The 27328-nt window shown below is 38.7% G+C and overlaps 3 protein-coding genes, 1 long non-coding RNA gene and 1 other non-coding gene across 6 annotated transcripts; 3 read left to right on the top strand and 2 right to left on the bottom strand.

The window, feature by feature from the left end:
* Positions 1-6124: 6124 nt before the first annotated feature.
* LOC112201893 lies at positions 6125-6631 on the bottom strand. The gene has a single exon (XM_024342819.1). The coding sequence runs from the start codon at positions 6629-6631 to the stop codon at positions 6125-6127; it is 507 nt and encodes a 168-aa protein (XP_024198587.1).
* Positions 6632-14154: 7523 nt separating this feature from the next.
* LOC112182128 lies at positions 14155-17636 on the top strand. Of its 2 annotated transcripts, none has more exons than XR_002929294.2 (4): positions 14155-15031; positions 15587-15703; positions 15839-16050; positions 17021-17636. It is a non-coding gene; the product is annotated as an uncharacterized LOC112182128 (long non-coding RNA). The 2 variants fall into 2 exon arrangements; XR_005804664.1 differs by having other exon boundaries at positions 14157-15031; positions 15882-16050.
* Positions 16118-16315, top strand: LOC112183202. The gene has a single exon (XR_002929792.1). It is a non-coding gene; the product is annotated as a small nucleolar RNA snoR127 (small nucleolar RNA).
* A 1611-nt stretch (positions 17637-19247) lies between the features above and the next one.
* Positions 19248-22460, top strand: LOC112192940 (peptidyl-prolyl cis-trans isomerase CYP22). The gene is made up of 7 exons (XM_024332888.2): positions 19248-19477; positions 19572-19595; positions 19689-19776; positions 20267-20359; positions 21619-21651; positions 21780-21836; positions 22209-22460. Exons 1-7 carry the CDS (start codon positions 19320-19322, stop codon positions 22317-22319), a joined length of 564 nt encoding a protein of 187 aa, XP_024188656.1. The 5' UTR covers positions 19248-19319; the 3' UTR covers positions 22320-22460.
* Positions 22461-23889: 1429 nt separating this feature from the next.
* On the bottom strand, positions 23890-26119 carry LOC112192930 (dynamin-related protein 4C). Its single transcript, XM_024332876.2, has one exon. It carries the CDS (start codon positions 26018-26020, stop codon positions 24020-24022), a length of 2001 nt encoding a protein of 666 aa, XP_024188644.1. The 5' UTR covers positions 26021-26119; the 3' UTR covers positions 23890-24019.
* Positions 26120-27328: the final 1209 nt, after the last annotated feature.

Here is a 27328-nt window from a genome sequence, read left to right as displayed (position 1 = left end):
ATAGAGGGGAAGAGACAACGAGAGAAAGAGAAAATGAGAGTGCAGATGAAAAAAATAGAGGAGAAAGTGTGAGAAAGAGAGTAAAGAGAAAAGGTGACAAGAAAGTGAAACAGGGAGAAGAGTTGAAGAAGAAAGTATCAAGAAGGATAAGAAAGACCAATGTGGTCTTCATGGAAGGGTAGAAGTCCCTCAAAGATGATGTAGGATAAATGACCCTAAAAGAATGTGTGGGGTAAAAGTCCATGAGAGAACGAAAGAAAGTTAGGGTTAAAGTTCCTGAATGAATGAGGCACATAGGTGCTAAAATGAAATTGTATACTTTCTGGAGGCACAAAGGTGCCTAGATGAATCACTCCCTTGTGGCATTATCGTGCCTGATGAGGAAATGCACCATGAATGCATAGTGAAGTTGCATTCATAATGAATTTGTATGCATGATGAATATTGATGTTTATTTAATACTGATGCTCTCTTTTGTAGTCTAGTAAGGGTGCCAACAAATGTTGTTGTTCCACTCAAAAGAGTGTTTCAAGAAGCTGAGTTTTCCTGAACCTGTTTTCGTGACAATTACTGCTGGCTCCTCTCACGATCCCAGATACAAGTATGAAATTGACATCAAAGTTGTAAAGCATCCTATCTTCATAGAAATGCAGTTTTATATAGTTGAGATGGAAATGGAGCAAGAAGAAAGAACTCTCAACAACTAGAATGCAGAAGAAAGTATGGATCAAAGAATAAGTATCGATCCAACGGAAGAAATTGTCAACATTACTGATGACTACGGCTAAAAGCTGAAGAGACACCTTAATGATTAGAGTGAATCTAAATTAAGGGAGGATGTTGGAAGTCATGAATAATTTAGAATTATGAGAGTTTTATGTTTTGAATAATTGTGACATAATGTGACCTTTATAGTGGTTACAGGAGTTATAAAATTTGAGTTGGCAAGTACTTAATTATGTCCACTGTAATTGTCGTAGTTATGGCATTGTCTACTGTAGGCCTATATAAGTATGCTAGTTTAGCTGTCTAGTTGAGTAAGATGTAGATGAGTTTTTTGTAGAAGTATTATCAGAATAACTTTATCACCAAGTATTTTGAGAGTCTCCTCCATATCTCTCTCTAGAAGCTCTGTATATGTCTTTGGGCTGTACATCTCCCATATTGTGTGTCATTCTTACATCATATCTCCCCACCCCAAATTATTTTTTCATATTTCAGCTGCTATCCAACAGTTAGAGAACTTAACATTAAAAGTAATTATTAATATGTAAGTTTATCTCGATGGTGAGTTGATTGTATAGAGGGTGAGTGTAAGACCCCCAGAAATTCGTTATTAATTTCTTGGAATCTCCTGGAATTTATAAAGTGTTCGTTGGTACGATTTCATGGTTCAAGGGTGGAGCGGAAATTATTTCGCACAATTATTCGCTCAAAATGCTTTGTTTCAAGGGTTGACTTTTTATACGTTAGGAATCTGTGAAAACGTCATTCATGAAAGTCGTAGAGTGCGCCTATACGAGTTCGTGCATATGCGGAACGCAAAAATCAGAGTTCGTGTGAAGAAGTTATGGGTTTCTGAAAAAGTTTCTATTTTAGTATAAAGGACAGATTTTTCTGGAAATTGCAAAGAAGGACAGAATTTCCAAAATAGGAAACCCAACCCCTCTTTCTCTCTCCCTGACCAGAAATCATCTCAAACCTTCTTCCGGCCATTACTTCCTCGTCCGGCCACCTTTGGACGTGAAACCAACGGCGTTAACTTCGCCTCTTCCTCCTACACCTGCCAGTGGCAGCTTTGCAACCTATCTCCACCGCTACACAGCACTGCAACAAAAACCCTATCCAAGGTGTAGTTTAGATCAAAGCCGATATCTTCACCATCCAGCCACCATAGCTCGAGCCACTTGCCATTCTAGAATCCCCTGAAGAAGGTGATCATGCTCTCTAAGTAGCTCGAGCTGAATTGAAGCGTGGACGGAGAACCAAGCAAATTGAAAAAACTAGGCAAAATCCAATCTATTTACTGTTCAAGTATTTTTCGGCTAATCTACGGTGATTTAGGCTTGATGCTAGTTGGGAAAGTTGATATGCATGTTGAGAGGAAGAGATTGATGTAGGTTCCGCCTCCCAACTCGAAGCTTGGCAGCGGCACTACCAGCTGCCTGTGGTGGCGCTTGGTTGTGGCCACTCCAGGGACAGTTTCTGTTTCTGATTTAGATATACTCGTTGATACGAGCATTTCAATATGCTACTTAATTTTTGGAGACCGTATGAGCATTTTAGGGTTTAGCGTTTATGATTCGATCGGTTTTCGATCCGTGGGGATTCGGCAGTTCGATTGACTTGTAGCTTTGATATATTGCTCGTTTAAGTATTCCGGAGACCTTGGGTGGTCTTGGATGAAGTTTCGCCTCGATTGACATTACTTTCAAGGTTTTAGTTCAAACGGGGCTTTGAAACTTAATCGCTTCTGATTTGTGTACTAAGTTGTGATGTATATTACTTAGGTGATTGATGGAGTGCATTCGATACCTTATCTTTGCTGTAAGAGAAGACGCAGCAGGATTTAGAGGTGAGTAAATCTCACATGGTTCATTTACGAACGGATTTACTTATTATTCAGAATTATATGATAAATTGTAAATCGTTTTTAGAAATGAATATTTGTTTTAAATGATATGAACTCTATCGATTACAGTTCATAGAACTGCGGTTCATAGGTATGTAAAATGAGATTTTAACTATAAAAATGATTTTTATGAGTTTTTGCGATTGTGAACTACAGTTGGTATTAGTGGCATTCCTGAGTAAATGACTATGTATATATATATATATACGTGAAATATATATATATATATATATATATATATATTGGAGGATTAGTTGGATGCAAGCAATATTTGTGCGTGAGTTCTTGTTATTGTTTTTGGGCAATTACTCTTTTCGGGAATGCAATATTTTATGTAATTGTTGATTTTATTGTGTTGAAAGAGTACTTGAGTTATGGGTGTAACATTTCGAGTCATGTCCGGCTTATAAATATTTTCGGATCTACGGATCTGGTGTCACAGTAGTGATAGAGGCAAATATATCAGGACATCACGCCTTTGGCCAGGTGAGTGATTATGATCAGCTAGAGCTTTAGTCTGTCTGTCATTGTATGACATGGGGGTAACACGTGGTTACTTGTGACTCATGAATACACATTTTTAAAAGAGAGTTTCAAGTGGTTTCTTTCTTTTATTGTCCGAAGAGGGACTTGATTTTCATCTTATAGGTGAGTGGAAATAATATGATTTTATCACTTTAGTGATATACGTTACATTAAGGGGTGAGGATGTCGAGTTTTGAAAACAAGTTATTTTGTAAGATCATTTATTTGGAGTTGAAGGCTGATCTTCAACTTTAGTGTGAGTTGTTTGACTTCTTTACTTATTTCCCTTTTTCTATCTAATTGTTTGATTTTATATGTGATCTCCTGAAATAAACTATATGCAGGGATTACTATGATATTTTGGAATGTGTGTTTTTCGGTGATCTCCTGGACTAATTTTCTATGCAAGGATTACTGGTTTTTATTTTGAATGATTTGATTTGTCACAGTAGTGACCTGTGTGTTCTTTAAAAAGAAAAGGATACTGATGTTGGAAGTAATTATTGTGTTGATTTATTGTTCTTGAGTCAGAAATGTGTTTTTGGTGTTATTTAGGTTTACTCATACAAGCTTGCAAAAGCTTACCGAATTTGTTGTTTCAACCCGGCCCGGTGCACTATTTCATGGTGTAGGGTTTATTATGCAGATCAGAGTAACAATTGTTGAAGCTGAGGTTTTGTAGCTGACGCGGCTTGGACGTAGAAGGGTACTTTGGTTTTAGTCCTCTGCTATGTAGTGAGTTGTGGTGGGTGTGTTTACTTATTGAATTGTTATTCAGTTTAATTTGTAAACTGTCTGTAATGTAATATGTGACTCTACGGAACAAGTCAGTATTGACATTGTGAGCTCAGTTTGTTTAGTTGCTTAATTTAAATGAAAATTTTCCTAAGTGTTTTTCTTGTGCTTGTTAAGTTATCACGTTTCGGATTGAATTTCTTTATTCAAAATTCGGGGCGTGACAGTGAGACTTTTAATTGAGATAGAAATCTGCATGTAACAATGCTCAAATTGCTAATTGTGAGTCATGAAAGGTTCTACTTGGAATAGCCTGAGTAAGAATGTAGGCAAGCTTTGCCTTTTGAGTTGATAAAAGAAAAGGAAATAAGCTTGGCATCAAGTTTCTCCTTGATATTATGTCTATCAACTTCAATGTGATTAGTTTAGTCATTTTGAAACGGATTATGTGTTATGTCTGATGCCTTTTTATTATCACAATAAAATCATGGATCGTTTAGGCTTAAAACCCAAGTCTCGAAGGAGATTTCTCTACCACAAGAGTTCACACACACCATGTGTTATACCATGACGCTAGAGCTTAAGCATTGGATCGAGCTACCACCTTCTACTTTTTTCTTCCAATTAACAAGGTTGCCTTCAACAAAAGTGAAATATCTTGAAGTCAATATTTGATATTCGATCAGTAATGTAACAAGTCCAATTTGTATTAGTATATCCACTAATATCGAAGTGTTCATGCTTGGGAACATAAGTCCTTTTCTTGATTTAGGCTTGAGATACTATAATATTCAAATCACTACTATCATATGAGTTTCATTAGGATAATGCATGAATTAACTAACAACACTTAAAGCATATGCAATGAGACGTCTAATGTGAGCCAAATAAATCAATATATTTTCCGACAAGCATTGGATACTGAATAGTGTGTCTAAGTTATTCCGCCAAGTTTTAAATTATTTAGAGCAGTTTAGAGTTATATGCCAATCAAATCTTTCTGATTGGACATTTTGGATCGTAGTTTAGCAATCAAATCTCAATCTCTTGTGAGTAGGGATCCCATACTCCCATCGACATCCTTCTACTCTTGTAAAGTTAAGTTATGCATTTTGTACATCTATTTTAGGTGTAACTAAAATATCCATCAACAAAAGACATAATCTCAATTTTACGGTCGGGATTTTTATTGTTATGCTGATATTTGAAGGCCAAGACGAGGCAACGTCGCAAAGGCTCCCACGACCGATTTCAAAGCTTCTATACCGAGTCCGAGCAAAGGTGTAATCCCAAGACTCCAAGAGAAGAAGCGAGGGACGACGGGTCGTGAGACATTATGATATGTTAGAAGGGTCAACATGTAATATGATCCATCTTGACCCTTCTGAACGACCGGTCACAGTTCTTCAATTCCTCCATCCTCTCTCAAGCCTTTTCTCTCAAGGGAGGCAGCATTTAGATAGTCTGATACATTGTGCAGCCCTAAAGCAGCATTTAGATAGTCTGATACATTGTGCAGCCCTAAACAATCTATTCTGTTGTGATTTATTACCTCTAACTTTGCCTTCATTTCTTTGAGGGGCATCAAGCTAATCCCGTTCTTCAGACCCCCTGTTTTTTTCTTGTCTGAAAATTATGACTAAATAAGAAGCCTTTTAGTTTCAGCCGGGCCATGAAAATCTCAGGGCAGAAAGAAACTCCACCTTCCCTGACGGCTAGCCAGTAGCCACCACCTCTACATACTACTCCACAGTCCACCCCAAAACCCATGTATGATCCAAAATCACTGCACCAATACCTCCAGAATTTCAGCTTGTCGAATGAGCATCAAAATTCGGCTTCAATGGTGTGCCGAATGTGGTTGGCAACACTGCCTCAGGCTTTTTCGTTCTAGTAGGCAACAATGCACTATGATAATATCGGCAAGTGTCAAAGTAATCAGCTTTCGGCTTCAAGAATGTAAGTGTTTCAGATGAACCTTGTAGTGATCCTGGGTCAATATCAGTCTATTGCATTGGAAAAGGAAACTTGAAGTTGATGAAATGCAGCTATAAATTCTTGCAGTTAATTTTGGTTCAACAATGGAATTAACTCTAGATAATTTATGATTGAGAGGATATTTAGTTACAGAGCGTATCAGACACTATCAGTACTGAACTCACTGAAATTTACCTTGTTTGGTGATATTTATGTATTTGCAGAACAGGTAAACAATATTACTACACACTGCTACTACTCGGGAATAGGAACCAGCACAGGTCGCCAAGCCCTCTTCAGCAATCGACACCTAAACGACGCCGTCAGGGGTCGACTTAACAACCCGCCGCGCCGAGTCCTCGCCAAGCCACCGACGCCACCGCCGACGTCCGTGGCCGACAGCAATCCTCGCTCCTCTCCACCTTCCACCTCTCGGCCTCTCCTTCCATCCTCCAGCGGCGGCGGCGACGACACGAACAGGTCCCTGAGCTTACGGCGGACCCGAGCCTGCTCCTTGCTGTTCTGCCTCCTCTCCGGCGGGTCGTCATTTTCGCGATCGTCGTCGCCGTCGTCGTTGTTGGGAGCATCGGAGGAGGTGCTCCGGCGAGGCATTCGGCGGCGGTCGGGGCGGGTGAGGAACATTCTGAGGGTTTTGCGGCGGCGGAGGTGGATGACGGGGCTGGCGGATGGGCTGCGCGTGGGGCTTCCGGCGACGACGGAGCATTGAGTGGCGAGGAGCTTGAATTTTTGCAAGGTTGCCATATGGATCGAGGTGAAGTTTCGATGTGGGTGTTGTCAGGTAGTGCTTGGAAATGGAAAGGGTTGGGTGGTTGAGAGAGAAGGTGAGATCTGATCTGAGGCCATGGCTCCTTTTTTACCGTTGGCACTGAGAGCTAAAATGGATGTGGAGCAACGCAAAACTTTAGAGAGAGAGAGAGAGAGAGAGAGAGAGCAAATAAAGCGGCTTTAATAATTGGAATTATTGGGGGGTGCAACTTTTGCTTTGGGTGTCGAGCCGACTGGGGTGTTGGGGTCCATTTGGGTTGGGACTACGTTATGTGGTTACAGGCGGCAGGCTGTGGATGGATGGATGGAATCTTTGTAGGGTTGAATAGGATCATGTAGATGAAGATCGTAGTGAAGACAAGGATGGTTGGAATTTGAGAAGGTTTAGCTTGATGATTTGTTGGAGGTTTCTGGTTTTAAATCTTGTTTTGTTGATAATGAAAGGAGAATAGAATCTGGATTTGGCTTTTGCTAGATTCTAATGAAGCCTATACACTTAAAACCAAATAGAAATGTTGTTAGGCGTTACAATCAATTGTCCATTTTTACATTCTTCGTCTAAATACACATGGTACACATTCACGTACTTCTGAGATCGTATTTTCATTGCTATTGAGTATTTTCATTGGTACCTACTGGTTATTTGAAATATAAATATTGTGTTGGTCAAGAATTCTGATCTAATTAATAGATAGGGATGGGTAAGGTGGGTACGGTGGGGATAGAGAAAAAAAAAAAAAAAACTATATGTGTTATTGTGTATACAAGTATATAGAGAAATTTTATGTGAGGATAAAAAATAAATGAATGGATTTTGCAGGTTGAGTGAAGAATATAGGAGTGGATTTGGGTTTGGATTCTCCCATGCATCTATTAATTGGCTTAATTTTAAGTTGAAATTATCCAAAGCCGACACAACACAATTCATTAATAATATTTTACAAGTTAATTTTAATTAGTTTATTACTTTATTTTCTCTTGATTTTTTTGTGATTCAATTATTTTGCCCTTCATGCTACCAAATCAATGTTTGGACCTGGTTTGGCAAAAGATGAGCTTTTAGACTCACCTAGACGGCTAGACCGGTCAATTTATTGCACTTTATGTTGTTGCTTGATTACAACTCAAGTGTGTTGGCAGCCACTATATTAGTATTGAAGATTTATTATGGACTATGTGTCACGCCCTAATCTTTAACACATATAAGATCAGAAGCTATCACAATTATTTAGCACAAGAAAGGCAGAAGAAGGTAACTTTAAAGAAACAAGTAGACCGATAGATGTCTTTATAAACATTTTAGCATGATTTGTTGCGTATGTACAAGATTTAAACTTGCCTATAATATAATTGCAAAAACCCTTACACCAAGAGATCATGTCCAGAAGCATAGAAGATAATTACAAGACAGGGTTCACCAAAAGAGAAAACAAAGCACAAGTTCTAACACTCAACACTCAATTCTTGACCCTGCCACCTATGAATCTGCAAAACAAGAACCGCAAAGGAGACATGAGCAACAAAGCTCAGTGAAAGAAATACTCAAAAGTTACAAACAAAAGACTAAACAAGTATGAAATCAAACCATAAGCAAAATCTAACAAATTGGTTCCTCACCAGAACACAATTACACAAATTGTAACTAACCAACTAGAACATTTAATCTCTAGAACAATCATCTATAAGGAACATCAAGTCACCGCTGCAGACTTATGCATTATATTGGTAATGATCGAGAAGCGGTCTGTTCAATCCCCATTCTCAAATGAAAACGAAGAGTTGCACTCCATTTCCAAGTAATAATATTGGGCTACAAAGCACGCCCATTAGCTATGTCTGAGTTCCCATCGCATACTCGATTATAATATTGGGCCACTCAACACGCCCTTTAGCTATGTCTTGACTGTCTCAAGCCGAGCTACCTAAGCTCAATGATCGTGCTACTAATCATGGTCACGTCATAAGCAATGTGCACATTGCCAACACCCCATCTCTTGTTGGCTAGAGAATTAATATATAGCGAATACCAGAATGGTTTTGATGCTCCTACATTGATGCTCCTACGATATAATTCATAGGTCAATAAACACCCAGACATATGTTCAATAATTCTAGTACACAAACACAAATTCATAAACTTAAAGAGTGATTACAATCCAGAATCAATGTGCTAAATCACCTAATTAACCATCTCTGTCCAGATTCATTGTATTTTGTAATTGCTTGATCTTAGCTTCCTCTTCATTATGTAATTGCCTAGATTAAAGATCTAATTAGCTAACTCATTGTAATTGCTTAGACTAAGGATCTAGATAGCTTAGACAGAGGATCTAGATAGCTGTAATTTAGTAATCCTTTGTGTATATAATGCTTTCCTCACAATGAGAAGAATACACAGCAAATTCTATAAATCCTTTTACAATGTATGATTGGGAACTAAGGAATTCTTAGAATGTGAAGAAGTATATTTCTTAATTCAAATTGATACATGATTACAACGTTTTATACAGCTAATCCCCTAACTTGTAGGACTATCTATGTTGCTAACTATAGTAATACATATCTGGTTAATAACTGCTTGATACAGCAAATCACCTAACAATAAGTATTCTAGATCATGTAGGATTTGATTCCTCAATACTCCCCCTCAAAATAGAGTGTATGTTGATTACACCTATCTTGCTCAAGAGAACAGTGAAATGTTTAGAATTCAGCGGCTTGGTGAACAAGTCAGCTGGCTACTCCTGTGTTTTGACATGAATGGTCTGAACCAATCCTCTTTGCACCTTTTCCCAGACAACGTGACAATCAATATCAATGTGCTTTGTCCACTCATGAAAAAATGGATTTGATGTTATATGAATTGCGGCCTGATTGTCACAGAATAATCTGATTACACGTGTGTAGTTAACATTCAAGTCCTTCAACAGATTTCTAATCCATGTAATTTCTCAGCATGTTGTTGCCATAGACCTGTACTCCGCCTCTGCACTGGAACGAGATACAGTTCCTTGCTTCTTAGTCTTCCATGAAATTGGTGCATTGCCTAAGAAAATACAGTACCTGGTAGTAGATTTTCGAGTGTCCTTGCAACGTGCCCAATCTGCATTACAGTAAACTTTTATTTCTAATTGTCCGGTGGAAGGCAGTAATATCCCTTGACCTGGGGTCTGTTTCAAATATCTCAACACTTTGTAAGCTGCATCCAAGTGAGGTTGGCGAGGCTTGTCCATGAATTGGCTCAAAATGTGCACTACATACACAATGACTGGTCTAGTGATTATAAGATAAGTGAGTCTTCCAACCAATCGCCGATATTGAGACGCATCCATTAACAATATTCCCTCACCTTGCCGTAACACCAAGTTTTGATCAATGGGAAATCGTGATGGTTTAGCTCCTAGAAAACCAGCATCCTCAAGAACTTCAAGTGCATATTTGCGCTGACTCAAAACAATACCTTGTTTAGACCGTGCTACCTCAATACCGAAAAAATATTTCAACTGCCCCATGTCTTTGAGCTTGAACTTGCTTGCAAGAAATTGCTTCGTCTTCAAGATGTCCTCCAAGTTGTTCCCGGTTACTATGACATCGTCAACATATACTAACAAGGCTGTAAATCTTCCTTGGTAATTTTAGACGAAAAGTGGATAGTCTGACCAGGATTGACTAAAATCACTAGCCTTAAGAGAAACAAAAAGCTTCAAAAACCATTGTCAGGATGCTTGTTTCAATCCATACAGTGATTTGTGAAGTTGACAAACTCTATGCTCCCCCTTTCGTCAAAAACAAGGAGGTAGCTTCATGAAAAGCTCCTCATATAAGTCACCATTGAGAAAGGCATTGTTGACATCCAATTGGTGGAGATGCTAACCCTGCAAAGCTGTTAAACTGAGAAGGATACGAACTGTGGTGAGCTTGGCTACAGGAGCAAAGGTTTCTCGATAATCAATGCCGGCAACTTGACTGTAACCTTTGGCAACTAAGCGAGCCTTGTAACATTCCATGGTGCCATCAGGATTACGTTTGATCTTAAAGACCCACTTACAGCTAATTGGTTTCTTCTTGTTGGGAGGAAGTGGTACCAAACTCTACGTCGTATTTGCTTGGAAGGCCTGAATTTCTTGATTTGTGGCTTCTCTCTACTTTGGTTCAAGTACGGCCTAAGAAAAAGACTGGTTCCTTTTCTAGACTAAGATTGATAGTAAAAGCTTTGTGTGTGGGAGAAAGTCTGTCATAGGATAAGACATGAGCAATCGAATGAGGAGTACCTAAAGGCTGAACTTCGCCCGTGGAGGACGACGGTGTAGGGCGAGAAGGAAGGGCTTCCTCAATGTGAAAGCCTTGCAATGTGGTCGGTGTTCTGGTGGCTCTTGTGGACCGTCGTGGTTGTGGAGCGACTTCTTAGGAAATGGAAGAGTCTAAGATGATTGGAGAATGAGTGGCAGGTGATACGGTTGAGGAAGAGGTAGGAGAGTTAGGATTGGAATCAGATTGTGATCTTGGAAGATCTGGTGACATGATGGGATTGGAATCAAACTCTGATTTGAAAAGATTTGGTAAGAGGTGGTGATCTGTTTGGGACGAATTAATGGCTGAGAGTTATCAGGAGTCAAAGATGTGGGAGTCCTAGCCTGATAAGAAAATTCAGTTTTGAAAAAGATCACATCCCAAGATACTAATGCTTTCTTGTCTTTTAAGCTATAAACCTTGTAACCCTTTTGACTGTGAGGATAACCCAGAAAAACACAATCAGTAGAATGAGGGCCAAATTTACTAGGTCGCAGCGGATGGGTGGGAACAAAACACCTACAACCAAAGACACGAAGCTGGGAATAGGTCGGTGGTTTGTGAAACAACTTCTCAAACGGTGTTTGTCCTTGTAAGAGTGGTGTTGGTGTCCTATTTATTAAGTAAGCAGCCGTCAATATGGCATCCCCCCAAAAAGGTTTAGGCAAGTGTGACTGAAAGAGAATTGCATGAGCAACGTTTAACAAATGTCTATGTTTACACTCAGCGATACCATTTTGCTATGGCGTATTAATGCAACTCGTTTGGTGTAAAATACCCTTAGAAGAATAGAATTCGACGCACTTAAACTCGGGACCATTATCACTCCTAACAACCTTGACTCTTTTCCCAAACTGTGTTTCGACTAAAGTGATAAAATGAATGAGTAAATTTCTTGCTTTGGACTTATGATGCATGAGGAAAACCCAAGTACTCCTGAAATGATCATCAACAATTGGTAAGAAATACTGAGCTCTAGAAAGGGATGGGACATGATAGCCACCCCATATGTCCACATGAATTAAATCAAAACACGAAGTACTGGTCAAAAAACTTAAGGGAAAAGACTGTCTAGTTTGCTTAGCTAGAGGACAAACGGAACAATGACTAAGATCACAAGTTTTATTTTTCATAAAAGAGAACAAAGAAGTTGCCTTGCTAGAGGGATGGCCGAGTCGCTGATGCCACAAGTCTTGAGTTTTGGTCTTCACCACATTGCACGTTCCTTTTCTTGGGCATATTGAGGCAGTAGAGTCCCTCACTTTCAGCTCCAGTCCCAATCATCCTCCCCGATTGAAGGTCCTGTATAAAACAAACTTGTTTGATGAATATGGTGACATAAAAGGAATCCAAAGCAAGCTTGCTAATAGATATGAGGTTCAAGTAGAACAATGGGACGCATATGACATTATGCAGCATAAAATGTGAGGAAAAGACTACAGTCCCAATATGGGATACTTGTAACATGGTACCATAAGGTAATTTGACTGTATGATTATGGACAGGCCGAGATGATGTAAGATGGATATGATCACATACAATATGGTCACAAGCTCCACTGTCTAATATCCAAATCACATCTTTATTGTGTTGTGTGAGAGCAAATGCGTTACCAACAAAATTTGTAGAAGATGGCTGTGTAGTGTTCAACATCTCTAGCAACTGATGGCCGTCATTGGTCTTGCTAGCTGCAGCCTTAATCTTGCTAAAAAAAACCCATCATCTGCTTGCATTCACTCTATGATAAAGGAAGACCAGTAAGGTCTTCATTGCCTTCATTAGACATTCCCACAAAGTTTGCTTTCGAGCTCCCTTCTTCTCCTGCCAATGTTTTCTTTCTCTTGCGGCCGTAGTCATACGTATGGCCTTTGAGGCCAGAATACGTACACTTGAGGTGTGCCCTGCAGCTTTTGGTATTGTGGTTGTCAATTTTGCATTTTTCGCACCACTTGGTATCTTCTCCCGTAAACTGAACTTCATGAGAAGACTTCCTCACAGCAAAAGCCGAAGATTTTGAGGCCTGTGTGTTTTTCCCGGTGGATACCTCTACCTGTTTCTCCTAACGAAGGACTATAGCATAAGCCTTGTTAAGAGTTGGTAAAGGATCCATATCGATAATGTTACTCCTGGTCTGCGCATAACCTTCATTTAGCCCCATCAAAAACTTCATGGTTTTCTGCGTCTCGATGTAATCTTTGACCTTAGGAGCAACCTCGCAACTACAAGGAGGAAAAGCACAGAGTGCATCTTTCTCATCCCATAAGCTTTTAAGCTTTGTAAAGAATGATGTGTCACATCCAAATATTTTTTTTCTTTTTTTATGCGACTTATTCCAATCATGAAATAAATTTCCAAAATCGAAATACGAATAATTGGAAAAGAACGATACTAGACAAGTTTTCGAAATTGAAACACAACATTTATTACAAGAGGGGTTTACACCAACATTTACAACAAAATGTCAACTATATTTCAAGTTCTTGTCTAGGACCCAAGCATGATTAACAATAACACACATGTATATTAAGTGGGGGTTTCCCCACCATGTGGCTTTAGGGCCACCCAATCAGAAGAAAGAAATTTTTTCTTTTTTTCTGAAACTGCCTCTGCTCCCTAAATGTACAATACCCAAAAAACTCCTCTGCTTGGCAGTGATTGGTCTGCCGCACCACGTGGCGGTGCGGGTGCCCCACGCAAGGTCATGAAGAAGGAAGAGGGGCATCTCATTTTCTTTTCTTTTCCAGTTTTGTAAAGGGGTATAATGGAAATTAAGTTTGTTAAAAAATTTAAAGAGATCTGCATAACAATTGTGTAGATATAGATAGAAGTATGCTAAAAACACACCATGTGATGAGTAGTTACAAAAAGTGGTGCAGCAGATTTTAGAAGAAAATTGCCGACAAAATGTCTCTCATGTCATTTCAAAAGTTTGAAGACCGCAAGGGAGTTACCTCCATCTCTGACGTATTTACTAGACTTTGCCCCCATCTCCAAATTCTAACAAGAATATATGTATTTTCTTGAAAGTTACAAACAGCACAGCTATTTAAGTAAATATATTTTTGTTTTTTAGCTTTCATATTAGGTTTCTGATTGTTATTTTTAACTCTCCCGTATATATATCTTGTATGTGAATAAAATTTCACATTCATCTCAAAAAAAAAAAAAAAAGTAGCATATGTTGGGGTAAATTCCAAATATATTATCCGGACTCCGGAGTAACACGGACGTTGCAAATTAGTAGCTGACACTCTCTCAACTTCTCAATTTAGCCTTGAATCCCTCTCAACCCTGACACATTCTGTGTCATCCAAGAGATAAGCTCATCAATCTCTTCTTTCAATTTTAGTTTTCACAGCATTTGGGTTTGATTTTCTTCTTTTTGTTTGGTGATTGTCTGATCGTGTACAAAATTGCTCAACCATCGACTGCGTTCTTCAACTTACTAGTTCTGTGTTTAGATTGAAAGCTCCATGTTTTCTGGGATTTTTAAACACGAGTTAACCACAATTCTCTCCTGTAACCGGGAACCGGATATGGGTCTTAAGCCTGAGAATTTCTCATTTGTGATGTGCCTTTTTAATAAATTTCTTAGCATAATTATTGTAGGAACAAGTTCCACTATGGTCTGGCATATTTTCTTTTGTTATGATCAATGGTGGTTCATTTCACAAGGACAGAGCTTAATGGTGGCCTTTAGTTTGTCATGTTTTTCTGAGTAATTTACGTTGTTGGTGCTAAGTTTTCGATTTGTTAATCTGATCCCTGTATTTAATTCCGGTAAAACTACTGGGGGAATTGCTAATTTCTAGTTTGCTACTTTATTTGCAGAGGTCTAATATGAGCTACTTTGTAGTCATGGTCACCGAAGAGCCTAAAGACCCGTTGAGACGGGTGAACTGGAAAGGTGTTGGTAGTGATATGCAGAAGAGGCCCTATGGTAAACCAGGCATAATGAAACGGCTTCCCAGAAAGATTAGTCTGAATCCAGATTGCTATTTTCTTCCTCTGAAGTTACTACCCTACAACATTGCATCCTTAGAAGCATGTAATGCTGTTGGATATATGTAATCAACAAAATTAGAGGTATTCCTATAATTCCCATGGTGGATTTCCTTCACATTTTTTTTTTGGGTGAACTGGTGATCCTATTCTGATCTGTGTAGACAACTATAAGATGCTGCATGTTTGGTTAACTGCCATGTTAGCATTGCATAATGAATCTTTGAGCTTTTTTTAAAGGTCAGAAAATATGCACTTTGGGTTAGTATTGCTGATCCAGACCATTAAGTGATATAAAAGGGGATGTTAAAACAAAGAAATTTATGATCATATTGCTCTTGTTCTGTGGGCATTATATATGGTAACTTATATTTCTTGATCAGATATGTGCTTGCATTGCTATTGTATACAAGAGTTGTTTTTCCTACAAAATATTGGGTTTGTTTTCATTTTGTGAAATCAGTGTTTGGCTGAACTAGTGGGAACTTTTGTAAGTGTTTGTAAGACCTTATCTTTGGTTCTTGGTAAAATGATCTCTACATTTATGATCATTTGGAGTCTTGGAGATTCATCATTTAGTTTTTCCTCACAAAATAGAGTTGAGGGCTTGAGGCTAATGTATTCATCTTGATATTGCAGAGTATGGAGGCATAATATGGATTTTGACAAATAAAGCTTGGAGGAGTTTGTAAAGATGGCATTATTAATATCCCCTCATCTCTGGCCCCCTTTCTCCAGCAGAAGTTTCTTCATGAGGTATAGGCTGTAACAGAATTTTTTTGTTTTTGTTTTTTGTTTCTATGCTCCTATTGGTCTTGCATTGCACTATGAGTATTTTTTGAGTTGTTCTAATATCCTCTTTCTTATCTTTTCTGTTTCAACTTTGTAAAGACTGACACAGAGATTTCTGTTCATTCTCCATTCTCCCCTTCAGTTGATACGGAGGATGCCTAATTTCCTCAATCCAACCCTCAAAATGTTTCTTTGTGCAACCATCAAGCAGTACGTTATGCAAGCAGTACGCCTGGGCCTCGGCCCCTCTATTCAACCAAAGAAAATGTGAAAAGTATATCTAGCACATTTTGGCTTAAACTAACAAGAAGGTACTTGAGAAAGCTATTGGGTAATTGTTTTGGTTTTCTTGTTTCCCTCCTGGCCTCCTTTATATCTCTGGGGTGATGCAAATTAGCCAAATCATATTTGATGTGCTCCATGAGGCATTTAATTTCTTCTAAGCTTTTATTACTTCCTATTAGAGAGGCACATTGAAGGTCTCTGATATGGATTTGATGAGGCTATAGAAATTTTCCTCTTGTAGAAGCACATCTCTCTGATGATAACATAGAGATTGGTTGCGTGCTGACCAGAATTTTTCCAGAACTATGTCCATTTCACTCTTTCTGATATTTGTTACTTCTTGTAGTCCACTAGCATAACCTAACTTGGTAGTGGCATAAATGCAGTCTGGGTCAAATTATACTCATGCATGATACATGTATAGCACTAGTGTAGATATACAGAAAATTATTACTTTTGAATACTTCATAGCCTCATAGGTTAACTTAAGTACTTAAATGACTCTATCAATTGTTATTGCTGTTGGAGTAGAGGCAGCCCACAAGCCATCCTAGCTCATCTATGTTTTCTAGTCATTACCATTGATGAGCAATGTTTGTGGATTTGTGCATAGTTATTGGCCTATTGGGGTCATTTCTGCAATAAAATGGGACGATAAGTTAGTTTATACTTATATGTAATGTTATTACATACAATCTTTCACATAACGTTATTACCTACTTTTACTCTTTTTAACTTTTGATCAATCACAGTTTTTCATGTCATCAAACTTACAAGAACTGTTCAGCTCATTGATTTGTATATGAAATGCAGTTAGTATGATATGCTTGTTTAGTTGTTCTAGGTCAATTCAGGGTTTGATTTGAAGTGTATCTGTGCATAATCAACCTGAGTACTGAATAGTGTGTCTGAGTAAATATTGTATTTCAGAGTGAATGATCCACCTTGCTGCATGATTTAACTTGTTTTTTGCGCTGCTTATTTTTTTTTCTCCAGGTATCTTGTTATTTGAGTAGAAAATTCATGTGTACTATCTGAAATTTAGAGGAAAAACCTTACGATTTGCTGCAGAGGGGTCAGGTGACTGGAAATTGTTGCTTACGGTTAGTCACTTGAACTCGGTTACTGAGGAAAAAAGTGGTTTAATTATGATTTTTTATGTAATGAAATCATAGTCATAAAGGCCAATTCACAGTTAAAAGTCTTATAAGGTGGCCTTCTAAACACTTCTGGATCAGATGTAAGACTCACATGGATTGAGGGGAAGCACACACTTGGAAGGGTGTTCAGCATGCATGTATACCAGGTAATGCTCCGGTTCATCTGTAGAAGATTGTTCACAACATATTACCTGCGATTGATCGTCTTTTATCAAGGCATGTCCGGATAGAAGATGCTACTTGCGTGTTTTGTGCTAGTGCAATGATCAACAGACCACTAAAGTTGACGATGTCCTTTCACGACAACAGTCCTGGAATCCGATGAAGAGTTGCGTACCATTTGGTTTACACCAGCACTGATCGACTTAATCCTTCATGAGTGGTTATGTCATTGAAAAGTTATGCATCTTCCCAAGCTTGGAATACTCTTTTTTGCTCTTTACAGAGTGTTTGGAAGGAGAGAAACAATAGAGTATGGGAAGCTTCATCTCTGAGAGCTGGTGATGCTGTGTTTACGGTAAATGCAAGACTCGCAGAGTATCAATTTTATCATAAAAAGCAATCTGGTAATAGAAGAAGCATGTTCAAGTGAAAACCACCACCTGCAGAGTGGTTGAAAATCAACATTAATGGCGCGTTTGATCTAGCAACTCATACGGGGGGAATTGGGTTCATTGTTCTTGACTGTGATGGGTCTTATGTAGAAGGGAGATCTTAACCGGTGAGTAATGTCCATTTTGCTGAACATACATAAACTTTAGCAGGCAAGGCAGCTCTCTATGCACATGAACACAACTTCAGTCCAGTTAGCATTGAAACAGACTATGCTTCTTGCCAATGCGTCGAAGCAATCTGTCATTAATTCCCCATACATTGACAATTGGATGTGTGTATGATGAGAATGTATTCGAACTCACCATCGTCCTAGGTTCTCTTTTCTCTCGTCTGTATCGTGAAGCCAATATTGTGGCTAGTAAGCAAGCTTTGGTTTGGGAGACTACTCCCTCATTTGTTTCTGATGTAAATGTAATCCAATGCAATATCGTTTGAAGCTGACATTTTCCTTCAAAAAAAAAACACTGGTGCATTCTATTTGTATTTTCTTTTTGTTTTTAAGTATAATATTAAAATATATAATGAGATATACACATGCACATTTTGGAAGGGAGCAAAAGTAGATCATGAAAACAACAGTGGTTAGAGTATCAACTACCTATGTACGAAGTCATGGGTTCGAGTCACTATGGGGGCAGGAGTGAAACCCTTTGATCTTCTTATAATCAAAAAAAAAAAAAAAAAAAAACAATAAGACCTAAGTGAGAAAAATTATCATAGTTTAGACCACATCTATCAAGTATCAACTAACATCATTGTTATTGGACAGTGAAATTCACAGTCCCTAATTTGTAAATTCACTCTTTATTTTTCTTTTTATTTTTTGGTTGAAATTTTTTAACAAAAAATCTAAGTTACTAGAGACAAAATTTGAGATACTAAAATTTAGAGTAAAATGTATTGTGAAATGTAAAGTTATACTAGAGCAAAATTTGAGTTACATTTTACATTTTACAAAATTTGAATTGTACTTTAATAAGCGGTGTGAAATTCACACTCTACATTTTACTAAACCCGTAAAAATCTAATAGTATTATGTTACTGGTTACTTAGCGCTTCTCTTTATGTTAGCAATATGTATGTAGATTTAGGGCTCCCTTAGCAATGATTCAATTCATACGTGCCTTTCGTGAGTGATTATTGTATATTGTTAACAACATTTTCTTTTGATGGATTGACACTTAACTCCTTTAAAAAGAAACATTATTAATTAAAGAGAACTCTTAAATAATCTAGTTCGTTAACCCTGCTGAGCTTTAATCATTTTAGATTCAATAATAAGTTATCTAGTAATGAAACTAGTTCTAATTTCGATCGAGGATAGAGACTTTTTAAAGAAAAAAAAAAAAAACTTTGCCAACAAAATAATTACGAAAAAAAAAGAGGGGGTAATAGGGGAAAGTGAAAACTTTCAAAGCTCCTATAAATCTCAAATCGGAAAGGACGTCAATCCCTAAAACCCGTAAAACCTACAAAGCTTACTCGCAGCGAAGAGAGAGAAAGCTCGGCTCTCTCTATCAATGGCGGCATCAGGCGGAGGCGTGGAGTGGCACGTGCGTCCCCCGAACCCTAAGAACCCAGTCGTCTTCTTCGACATCACCATCGGTACCATCCCCGCTGGCCGCATCAAGATGGAGCTCTTCGCGGATATCGCCCCTAAAACCGCCGAGAATTTCAGGCATTTGCTCCTCCCCTTTCCTCTCTGCTTTTTGCTCATACGCCGTCGTTTCGTTTCTAACTTACCTCGATTTTGTTTGTTTTACTTGTTCCAGGCAACTCTGCACCGGCGAGTACAGGTAGTACATCTCCGAACACACAGCATCACAGTTTCTTCAGTGATTTTGTTATTCACTAGTTTTCTGTGTTTAATTGGCTCTGTGAAATTACAGAAAAGCTGGATTGCCGGTTGGATACAAGGGGTGCCAGTTCCACAGGGTCATTAAGGATTTTATGATTCAAGCTGGGGATTTTCTCAAGGTCTCGCCCTTGCTTCTACTATTCTATTTTATCTCAATATGTTATACCTATTTGTTCTTGTTTCTGTTCGTAGTCGACAGTTGTGATTTTTTGGGGTTATTTCAATTCTTTCCAAGTATGAAACTATGAATAGCCAGCGATTCTATATTATAGTTGTGTTGTTCGTGTAATTTATTCATTGCTTGATGCCAATCACCAATATTGCTTACAACAGTATATTTTTTTTCCCTTAAAAATGTGTATTTCGCATATGAGAAAGGGCAAATGCTAATTCCTGGTAACCATGTTATGGCTAAAAATACATATAATGGAGGCCGTACTTATTCAGCTGACTGCCGTGGGGCAACATGGTTGTTGATCTGGAACCAACATTATCCTCAAAAAGAAAAGAGAAACATTGTTGTTATTGTCTGCAACTATATTGGCTCAGACGTATTTTCTTTTTGTTTCTCTTGTTATAAGAGGCTTATCAGGAGGTCTTGCTATGCAGGGAGATGGTAGCGGATGTGTTTCCATTTATGGACTTAAGTTTGATGATGAGAATTTCGATGCCAAACACACTGGTCCCGGACTCTTGTCAATGGTATGCATTTTCCATCTCTCTCTTAGTAACTGGGATTCCCCCCCCCCCCCCCCCCCCCCTTATTGGAATACATTTTCATATTTTGTTCACATTATGCGGACGGGTTATGCTTTTACCATCCTTTGATGTGGTTTCAGTAGACTGTATAGAACATCTTATTTGGGACCTTCAAAGACTCATTTATGTGTACATAAAATCTAAGCTGTAAAATTGATGGCTTCAGATCTGCATTTCTCAATCATGGTGTCAGGGTTAATCTATTGCAGGAATTTTGGGTGTAATATTGTGTATCTAGTTAATTGTTCTTGTTTTTCATCCCCACCTTGGCTTTGGGTTTATATATAGATGATGCATTTGGAGTTTAAAGTCTCAACAGCCTATAAATATGGTGGAATTTGAATAGAATGATTTACTTTGCAGAGTTATGAGCAAATCAAATGTGCCTGGGTTTTCCTGGAGTTGGTTGTTTTAACCATTAATTTTTGTAAAGAATTTGTTCAAAGTCTTGGCATTTCTTGGCAGACCTCTGTGTAGGCTTTTGTCCTGATCTTCTCTTCTTGTTTGAAGATATAAGATTTTCATACTCATTACTTGCTCCTACAGTCTGAACACATTGTAGTGTAGAGATGTTGCTTGTGTACTGTGTTCATACATGCACAATATTTGTAAACTTTTTCAGTCAATTTATCCACCCACCTGTGTTGCTCTGTATTTAGAACAATGGGAATTCATGGAAATTGTGATGGTATAAAACTCTAGAGTTTTATATATTTTCAATCTCCCTTTTGTAAGATTTCAATCTAGATTGCTTATAGAAATAGGATTACACGATTTCATAATTGAATGCCATTTTGCCTCTTCATATTGAGATCTCAAATTTTCACAACTTTTGCGATCATTTTTAAACCTCTGTTTGTTATACCTACGTTATGTATGACATGCAAGCAGATTCGCTAAAAGACACCTTTGGTGATGTGAGTGGCTCTATAGAATCTGCTATAGGCACCATTTAGGCCTTAGGTTTACATTCCAACTCTTGGCTTTGGGCATTGTGTAAACCCTAAATTGGGTACAACAAAAAGCGGCCTCAATTGAGCTGGTGTTCAAATGGTCCTTGTGGCCATTTGAATAGCATGGGATCGTATTAAGTGGCATCTTGCATCTGAAGGAACTGCTGTGTTTATGCAATAGTATATATGCTAGAATATGAGATTCTACTTTTAAGACTGATTGGATCTGATGGTTTACTCCTTTTTCAGGCAAATAGTGGACCAAATACCAATGGGTGCCAGGTAGTCCAACAACTCAAGCTCTGTCTTTCCGGCTGAACAAAAAAAAAAAAAAAAAAAACTTGTCCTGTCACACATACGAATTATTAAATTGTGGTTATGTTTACTAAAATTCTAAAATTTCTTTGCAGTTCTTTATAACTTGCGCGAAATGTGACTGGCTTGACAATAAGCATGTTGTTTTTGGGGTATGCTATGATCCCTTATCTCTCTTCTGTCGATGTATTTATTGCTTTACATAAACCTAGCAGTCATCTGATTACTATCTGTTTATCAATGGGAATTTGTATGATTTAGGTACTAAAGAAAAAACATGATTAAAAGCTTAAGCATTGAGGTGAAAGTCAATCTGGCATGGAATTTTGATATAGTACTAGATCCCAAACACATTTTGCGTAAAATAGTTTGTGTCAAAATTTACTCCATGCGAAAGCTCAAAGATGTACTTTCAAGAGTTTCTTGTTTCTACAAATTTTAGTCTATTTCATTTTTTGTGGCACAGCCCAAGGGCTACTATATTGTACTGATGATCTATTTTTTTCATATGAACTTTTATGCAGAGAGTACTTGGAGATGGGCTTTTGGTTGTTAGGAAGATTGAGAATGTGGCTACGGGACCCAATAATCGCCCTAAACTAGCCTGTGTTATTGCTGAATGTGGGGAGATGTAAATCCCAAGTTTAGAAGGCAGCTCTGTAAGAATTTATGTAACCAATAGAATCTTAATTCCTAGAAACAGAAACATTCCATTAGTTGAAATCAATATTACTTTCCTGAGCATGTTTACTACATGTAAGATTTGACTTCTTTTATTGATGGAGTTGGATCCTTGTTCATATCAAGATTCCATATAAGCTGAAGGCTATTAAATTCATCAGGGAAGTAACGTATCCCCAGTGGCTAGCTAATGTGGTTATGGTACCAAAGAAGACGAGAACCTGGCGTATGTACCTTGACTACACAAATCTGAATTGGGCTTGTCGCAAGGACAGCTTCTTGCTCCAAAGGATGGACCAACTTATATACTCGACAGCCGGGTACAAGCTACTTAATTACCTTTATGGATGCGTATAGCGGGTACAATCAGATACGAATGAACCCCGTAGATGAAGAGCACACCGCTTTCACCACTGACAAAGGATTGTACTGCTACCAAGTAATGCCTTATGGTCTCAAGAATGTTGGTGCCACTTATCAGAGATTGGTGAACTCAATGTTTGTAGACGTCATTGGTACAATCATGGAGGTTTACGTCGATGACATGCTTGTTAAAAGCCTCACCGCAGAGGATCACATAACCAACCTAGCTATTGTATTCACCATCATCTTGCGGAACGGGATGCGGCTCAACCCGTGGAAGTGCATCTTTGTGGTTGAAGTTGGGAAGTTCCTTGGGTACGTGATCAGTCAGCGAGGCATCGAGGCCAAACTAGAGAAAGCTATAGGCCATCCTAGATATGACTTCACCGATCCTGCGTAATGAGGTTCAATCCTTAACAGGAAGAATGGCGGCTCTTTCTCGATTTGTTGCAAGACTTGTTGATAAGTGTGCGCCATTTTTTTAATTACCAAAGACACAGCATGTGGAGTTCATCAACTGGACCACTGAACACGAGGTAGCATTCTTGGGAATCAAAGCATACCTTGTTGAGGTACCTGGTCCCTGGGGAAATGTTGTTCATTTACTTGGCTGCATCTGGTGCTGCCGTTAGTTCAACCCTAATCAGATGTGATGTTGACATAGAGTACCCGGTGTACTACGCAGGCAAAATATTCACAGGGGCAGAAAAAAGGTACCCAAACATCGAAATACTGGCATTAGCACTCCTAGTCTCGGCAAGAAAACTCAGACACTATTTCCAGGCACATTCAATCACTGTGTTCACCAATCACCCCCTCAGACAAGTATTGCTAAAACCAGAGACTTCTGGTAGGTTGGTGAAGTGAAGTGGGCCATCGAATTAGGGGATTTGACATTCACTATAAACCTCGGACATCAATTAAAGGTCAAGCAGCAGCAGATTTCATATCTGAGCTTATCTCCCAGCACGATAAGACAGTTCAAGTTGATGAACCACCACAAGAACCTACACAAGCACCATGCGACGTGTGGGATTCTATTAAACAATCATTCACGAGTACTGACTTGAGTACTGAGCATTACATATTATCTTATTTCATGAACACTATCAAACCTTAAATGAAGAAAGATTCCTTCAAGAAACATAAGCTGCATCAAAATTAAAGCAAAATCCACTCTACTAATTGCCAGAAATAGATAGTTCATACAGACTTCATAAACAAAACGCATTATTTTTTTAGTACTAGCTAGAAAGAGACCACATGCTATTATGCAAGCACTTGATCACCATTAGGTAGCAACGCCATCCAAGATCTTAGCAACAACCTCTTTGGAATCCCTAAGCTTTTTGATGCTCTTTACCAGCTTCTCGCGCTTGACGGAAACTGCTGGAGATTCCTCCAGCATTTTCTCAAACCCACCACCACAATTTGGTCCCATCAACTCATTCACAATCTCACTCTCCATGTCTTGGTTCAATAGTTTCGAAACACTCAACTGCAAATGCAAAGCCATACAATCAACAAGCCTTGTCAGAACAACTTTCCAATAGGCAGTCATCCTCATTTTCAAGTCGAAAGCCTGAGACAGAACATGATTATACTGCCAAAGGACTCCAACTTCAACTCCCCCAATACCCTCTACAGAGATCGTAGAGTAATTTTTAGATAACACCGCATGTACAAATGCGTCTTTTTGACCCATCAGCCTGCTGCATTCGGATTCATATTCTGCATTACATGTATAATCAGTCAGCTGCTCCATTTCCACTATCTCCATCATCCACTCAACTGACCTTTCTTTCATCCTTGTTATAAGATTACGGCCAGCTCTTCTGGCGCATACCTGAAGCTGATAATAGTTTTCTGTATTATGAATTAACACAGACATAACCACTTCTTCAATATAACTCCAAACCTTCTCAACAAACCCAATAGGTATGCTTGAAATTCCCTTCACTTTTCCCTGCAAGATAGCAAGAAAAGCATTGTGGGGAACAAAATTCGGAAGATTAATACCTTTTGCTTCCTCCAAAATCTTGATCTCCTCTAATAAGAAGTTACTTTTTGGGTCACTTTCTTCACCCTTGTGAAGTTGATCTGAGTACTGAGTGAGCATCTCAGAAAGCCGAGCAGTGCAATGCATGCGCTTGTCATCAGGGAATTCATCAAATTCTCCTCTCACCAGAATTTTCCTAAGCGATTCTTTTGATGATCCGATGATCTGCATAAACGCGGTCATGGCTTCAGCAACAGACGACAGCTTCTTTGGCATTTTGTTCAACTCCAAAAGACAAGAACTCAGCTTGTCATTTATCTTCTTGACAATGTCTGGCAAGTTTCTAGCTATGCTAGAAGCTTGAATCTGCACCAACTTTTGAGCCAGAACGGGAATTCCAACCATAGATTTGTCAATCTTAGACAGCAGAGGATGAGTTTGAAATAGTTGTTGAGATTTAGCCCTTGCCTCCTCATAAGTTTCATCTCCAATCCGGTTCCTCACACAGACATAACCGAGACCTATACTAACATCATCTGCTGTAACCTTCTCTAATAGTCCTTCGGGAGCCTGATCAACCTTTGTGACCACAGCCAGAGTCCTATCACCAGCTCTATCCACACTCTGTGACATCCTGATGGATTCACAAGTTGTAAAATCAACAGTAGCAGACAACACATTGAGAATGATGCTCTCTTCAGGCTTGATATAATGCATGATCATGACTTTGATTTGATCATAGATATCCTCAGGCTGACCACGAACAGGAACTCTAGTGATTCCAGGGAGATCTACCATAGTCAAATCCGGAACACCATCCTTTTTCACCAACAAAGTCAATGGGGTGTTAGAAATTCCCTTACCTCCCCCAGCAATAGCATTGGTGGCATTGATAATATCATCAGCTATGTTGACCTCATCAGTGTGCTCAACTTTGCCATTGTACTCCAGCTGGAACTCTGGTTCAGGACTAGAGTGGTGTTGAAGCCTCATTATAAGGGGTACCCTGGTGCAGATACCTTGTCCACGTGGCAGGCTGATGCCGGCCAGGGATTCAAGGACGCTTGACTTGCCAGATGATTGGTCACCTACAACAACAATGGTGGGGAGCTGAATGCCTTCCTCCATAACCATGAGGCTCCTGAGCTTGTCAACGGCGTCAAGGAGAGGACGGATTTTGTCATTGTAGGATGACACAATCGGTGCGGCTTCAATGATGGCATGTTGTTCTACACATGATGATCCTTCACCTTCTGAAATGCATGCTAAATCTGTTTGCCTTGCTACTCCCATCTTCTTGATAATCTGATGTATTGACTGAAAGAAGACTTGAAGAGTGAGATGGAGGAAGAGATGGGATCAGAGTAATAAATAACAGAATACATAGTAATGTGAAAACAAAGTAGGGACCTTAATTTAGACTTTCATTCTTTGTTCGGAAAAGTCATGAAGATGACTAGGAACAGTAGGACGATGATTGAGGCTCATGGAAGCCCCACCAATCCATGTGAATTGAATCTGTTCTGCTAGGAAAAAGTGAAAGGTGTACAAACAAAATGTTAAAGCAACATAGTACAATAATGTAAAATTAAAAGTATATAAATAGTAAAGCAAAAGAATCGAACCGGTCAGCTGGTTAATTTGGACTTCACGATCTCTGCGCTTTTACATTTTAGAATTTCCCGCAAAATTTGTTATTTCATGCGTCATAGTCCAATAAGTTATGACTCCAATAAAATCATGATACTTATATGATATGTCTTGTGATATTGAATCGTGATGTGCAGATAACAAAATGATCCATATAAAGGCCTTCTTAATGCTTCCTATAATAAGGAGGACAAAAATCAATGAACTATGAAAGAGGTAGCTGATTATGAAGCAAACACATTAATTAACATCCCGATGAGCTTTTTTTTTTTAATATTTTTTTTTTTGATTAGAAAGGACTTAAATTAAGTTAAAGATGGAAGCTCCTAAGGCAACCAGAGGTTACCGAATCAAGGAGTTGGTTTTTGCAGATACCACCATCTTTGAATGGAGTTACTGTTGTAAATAAATCCTAGTGCATGAAAAAAAACAAAGTGACCTGACAAGTAATGAAATCAAGCATGCACAACAACAATTGCACAGAACTATTGTGGCTCGGCCTCTAGTGAGACCTACGTCCACAAGAAGAGTAGCTTGATGCTTACTGTAACAAGAACAAGGTATATGTTCTCAACTTCTCATACACAATCCCCGAATATATACACCTCATTTCTCTCTAGAGTCTCTATTACCCACAAGTGATTGGGAGCTAGAAAAGAAATTAATCAGAATAAAAGATGCGAATGGTCCAAAAGCCTCTCCTTTTTTGAGCTTATGAGGTGCGTCTCCATTCATGAGGGAGAACTCAATTCCATAGGTAATGTTGCTGATGACCCATTATCGTCTGTCTTTGTCAATCGTTGACCCATTATCTTGAAGCAATTAATGACGCAACGACTTCATCAGGTAACCTTTAAAGATGATACCATCAATCAAAAACTGAGTATCATGCAAGGTCTATCTTTTTCCACTTGAACAAGAGCTACAAAAGAAACATATTGACTGATGAAT

This window comes from Rosa chinensis, chromosome 1, assembly GCF_002994745.2.
Source record: "Rosa chinensis cultivar Old Blush chromosome 1, RchiOBHm-V2, whole genome shotgun sequence".
In the NCBI taxonomy this organism is placed as follows: domain Eukaryota; kingdom Viridiplantae; phylum Streptophyta; class Magnoliopsida; order Rosales; family Rosaceae; genus Rosa; species Rosa chinensis.
The sequence above is the reverse complement of the archived record's forward strand: the minus strand, read 5'-3'. Positions and strand labels throughout refer to the sequence as shown.

Bases quoted from the DNA above. Each gene is read 5' to 3' on its own strand.
- LOC112201893 (XM_024342819.1), bottom strand. From the start codon at position 6,631: ATGGCAACCTTGCAAAAATTCAAGCTCCTCGCCACTCAATGCTCCGTC.
- LOC112192940 (XM_024332888.2), top strand. From the start codon at position 19,320: ATGGCGGCATCAGGCGGAGGCGTGGAGTGGCACGTGCGTCCCCCGAAC. The intron at 20,360-21,618 runs GTATGCATTTTC...CTCCTTTTTCAG, and splicing joins GTCCCGGACTCTTGTCAATG to GCAAATAGTGGACCAAATAC. The intron at 21,652-21,779 runs GTAGTCCAACAA...ATTTCTTTGCAG, and splicing joins CAAATACCAATGGGTGCCAG to TTCTTTATAACTTGCGCGAA.
- LOC112192930 (XM_024332876.2), bottom strand. From the start codon at position 26,020: ATGGGAGTAGCAAGGCAAACAGATTTAGCATGCATTTCAGAAGGTGAA.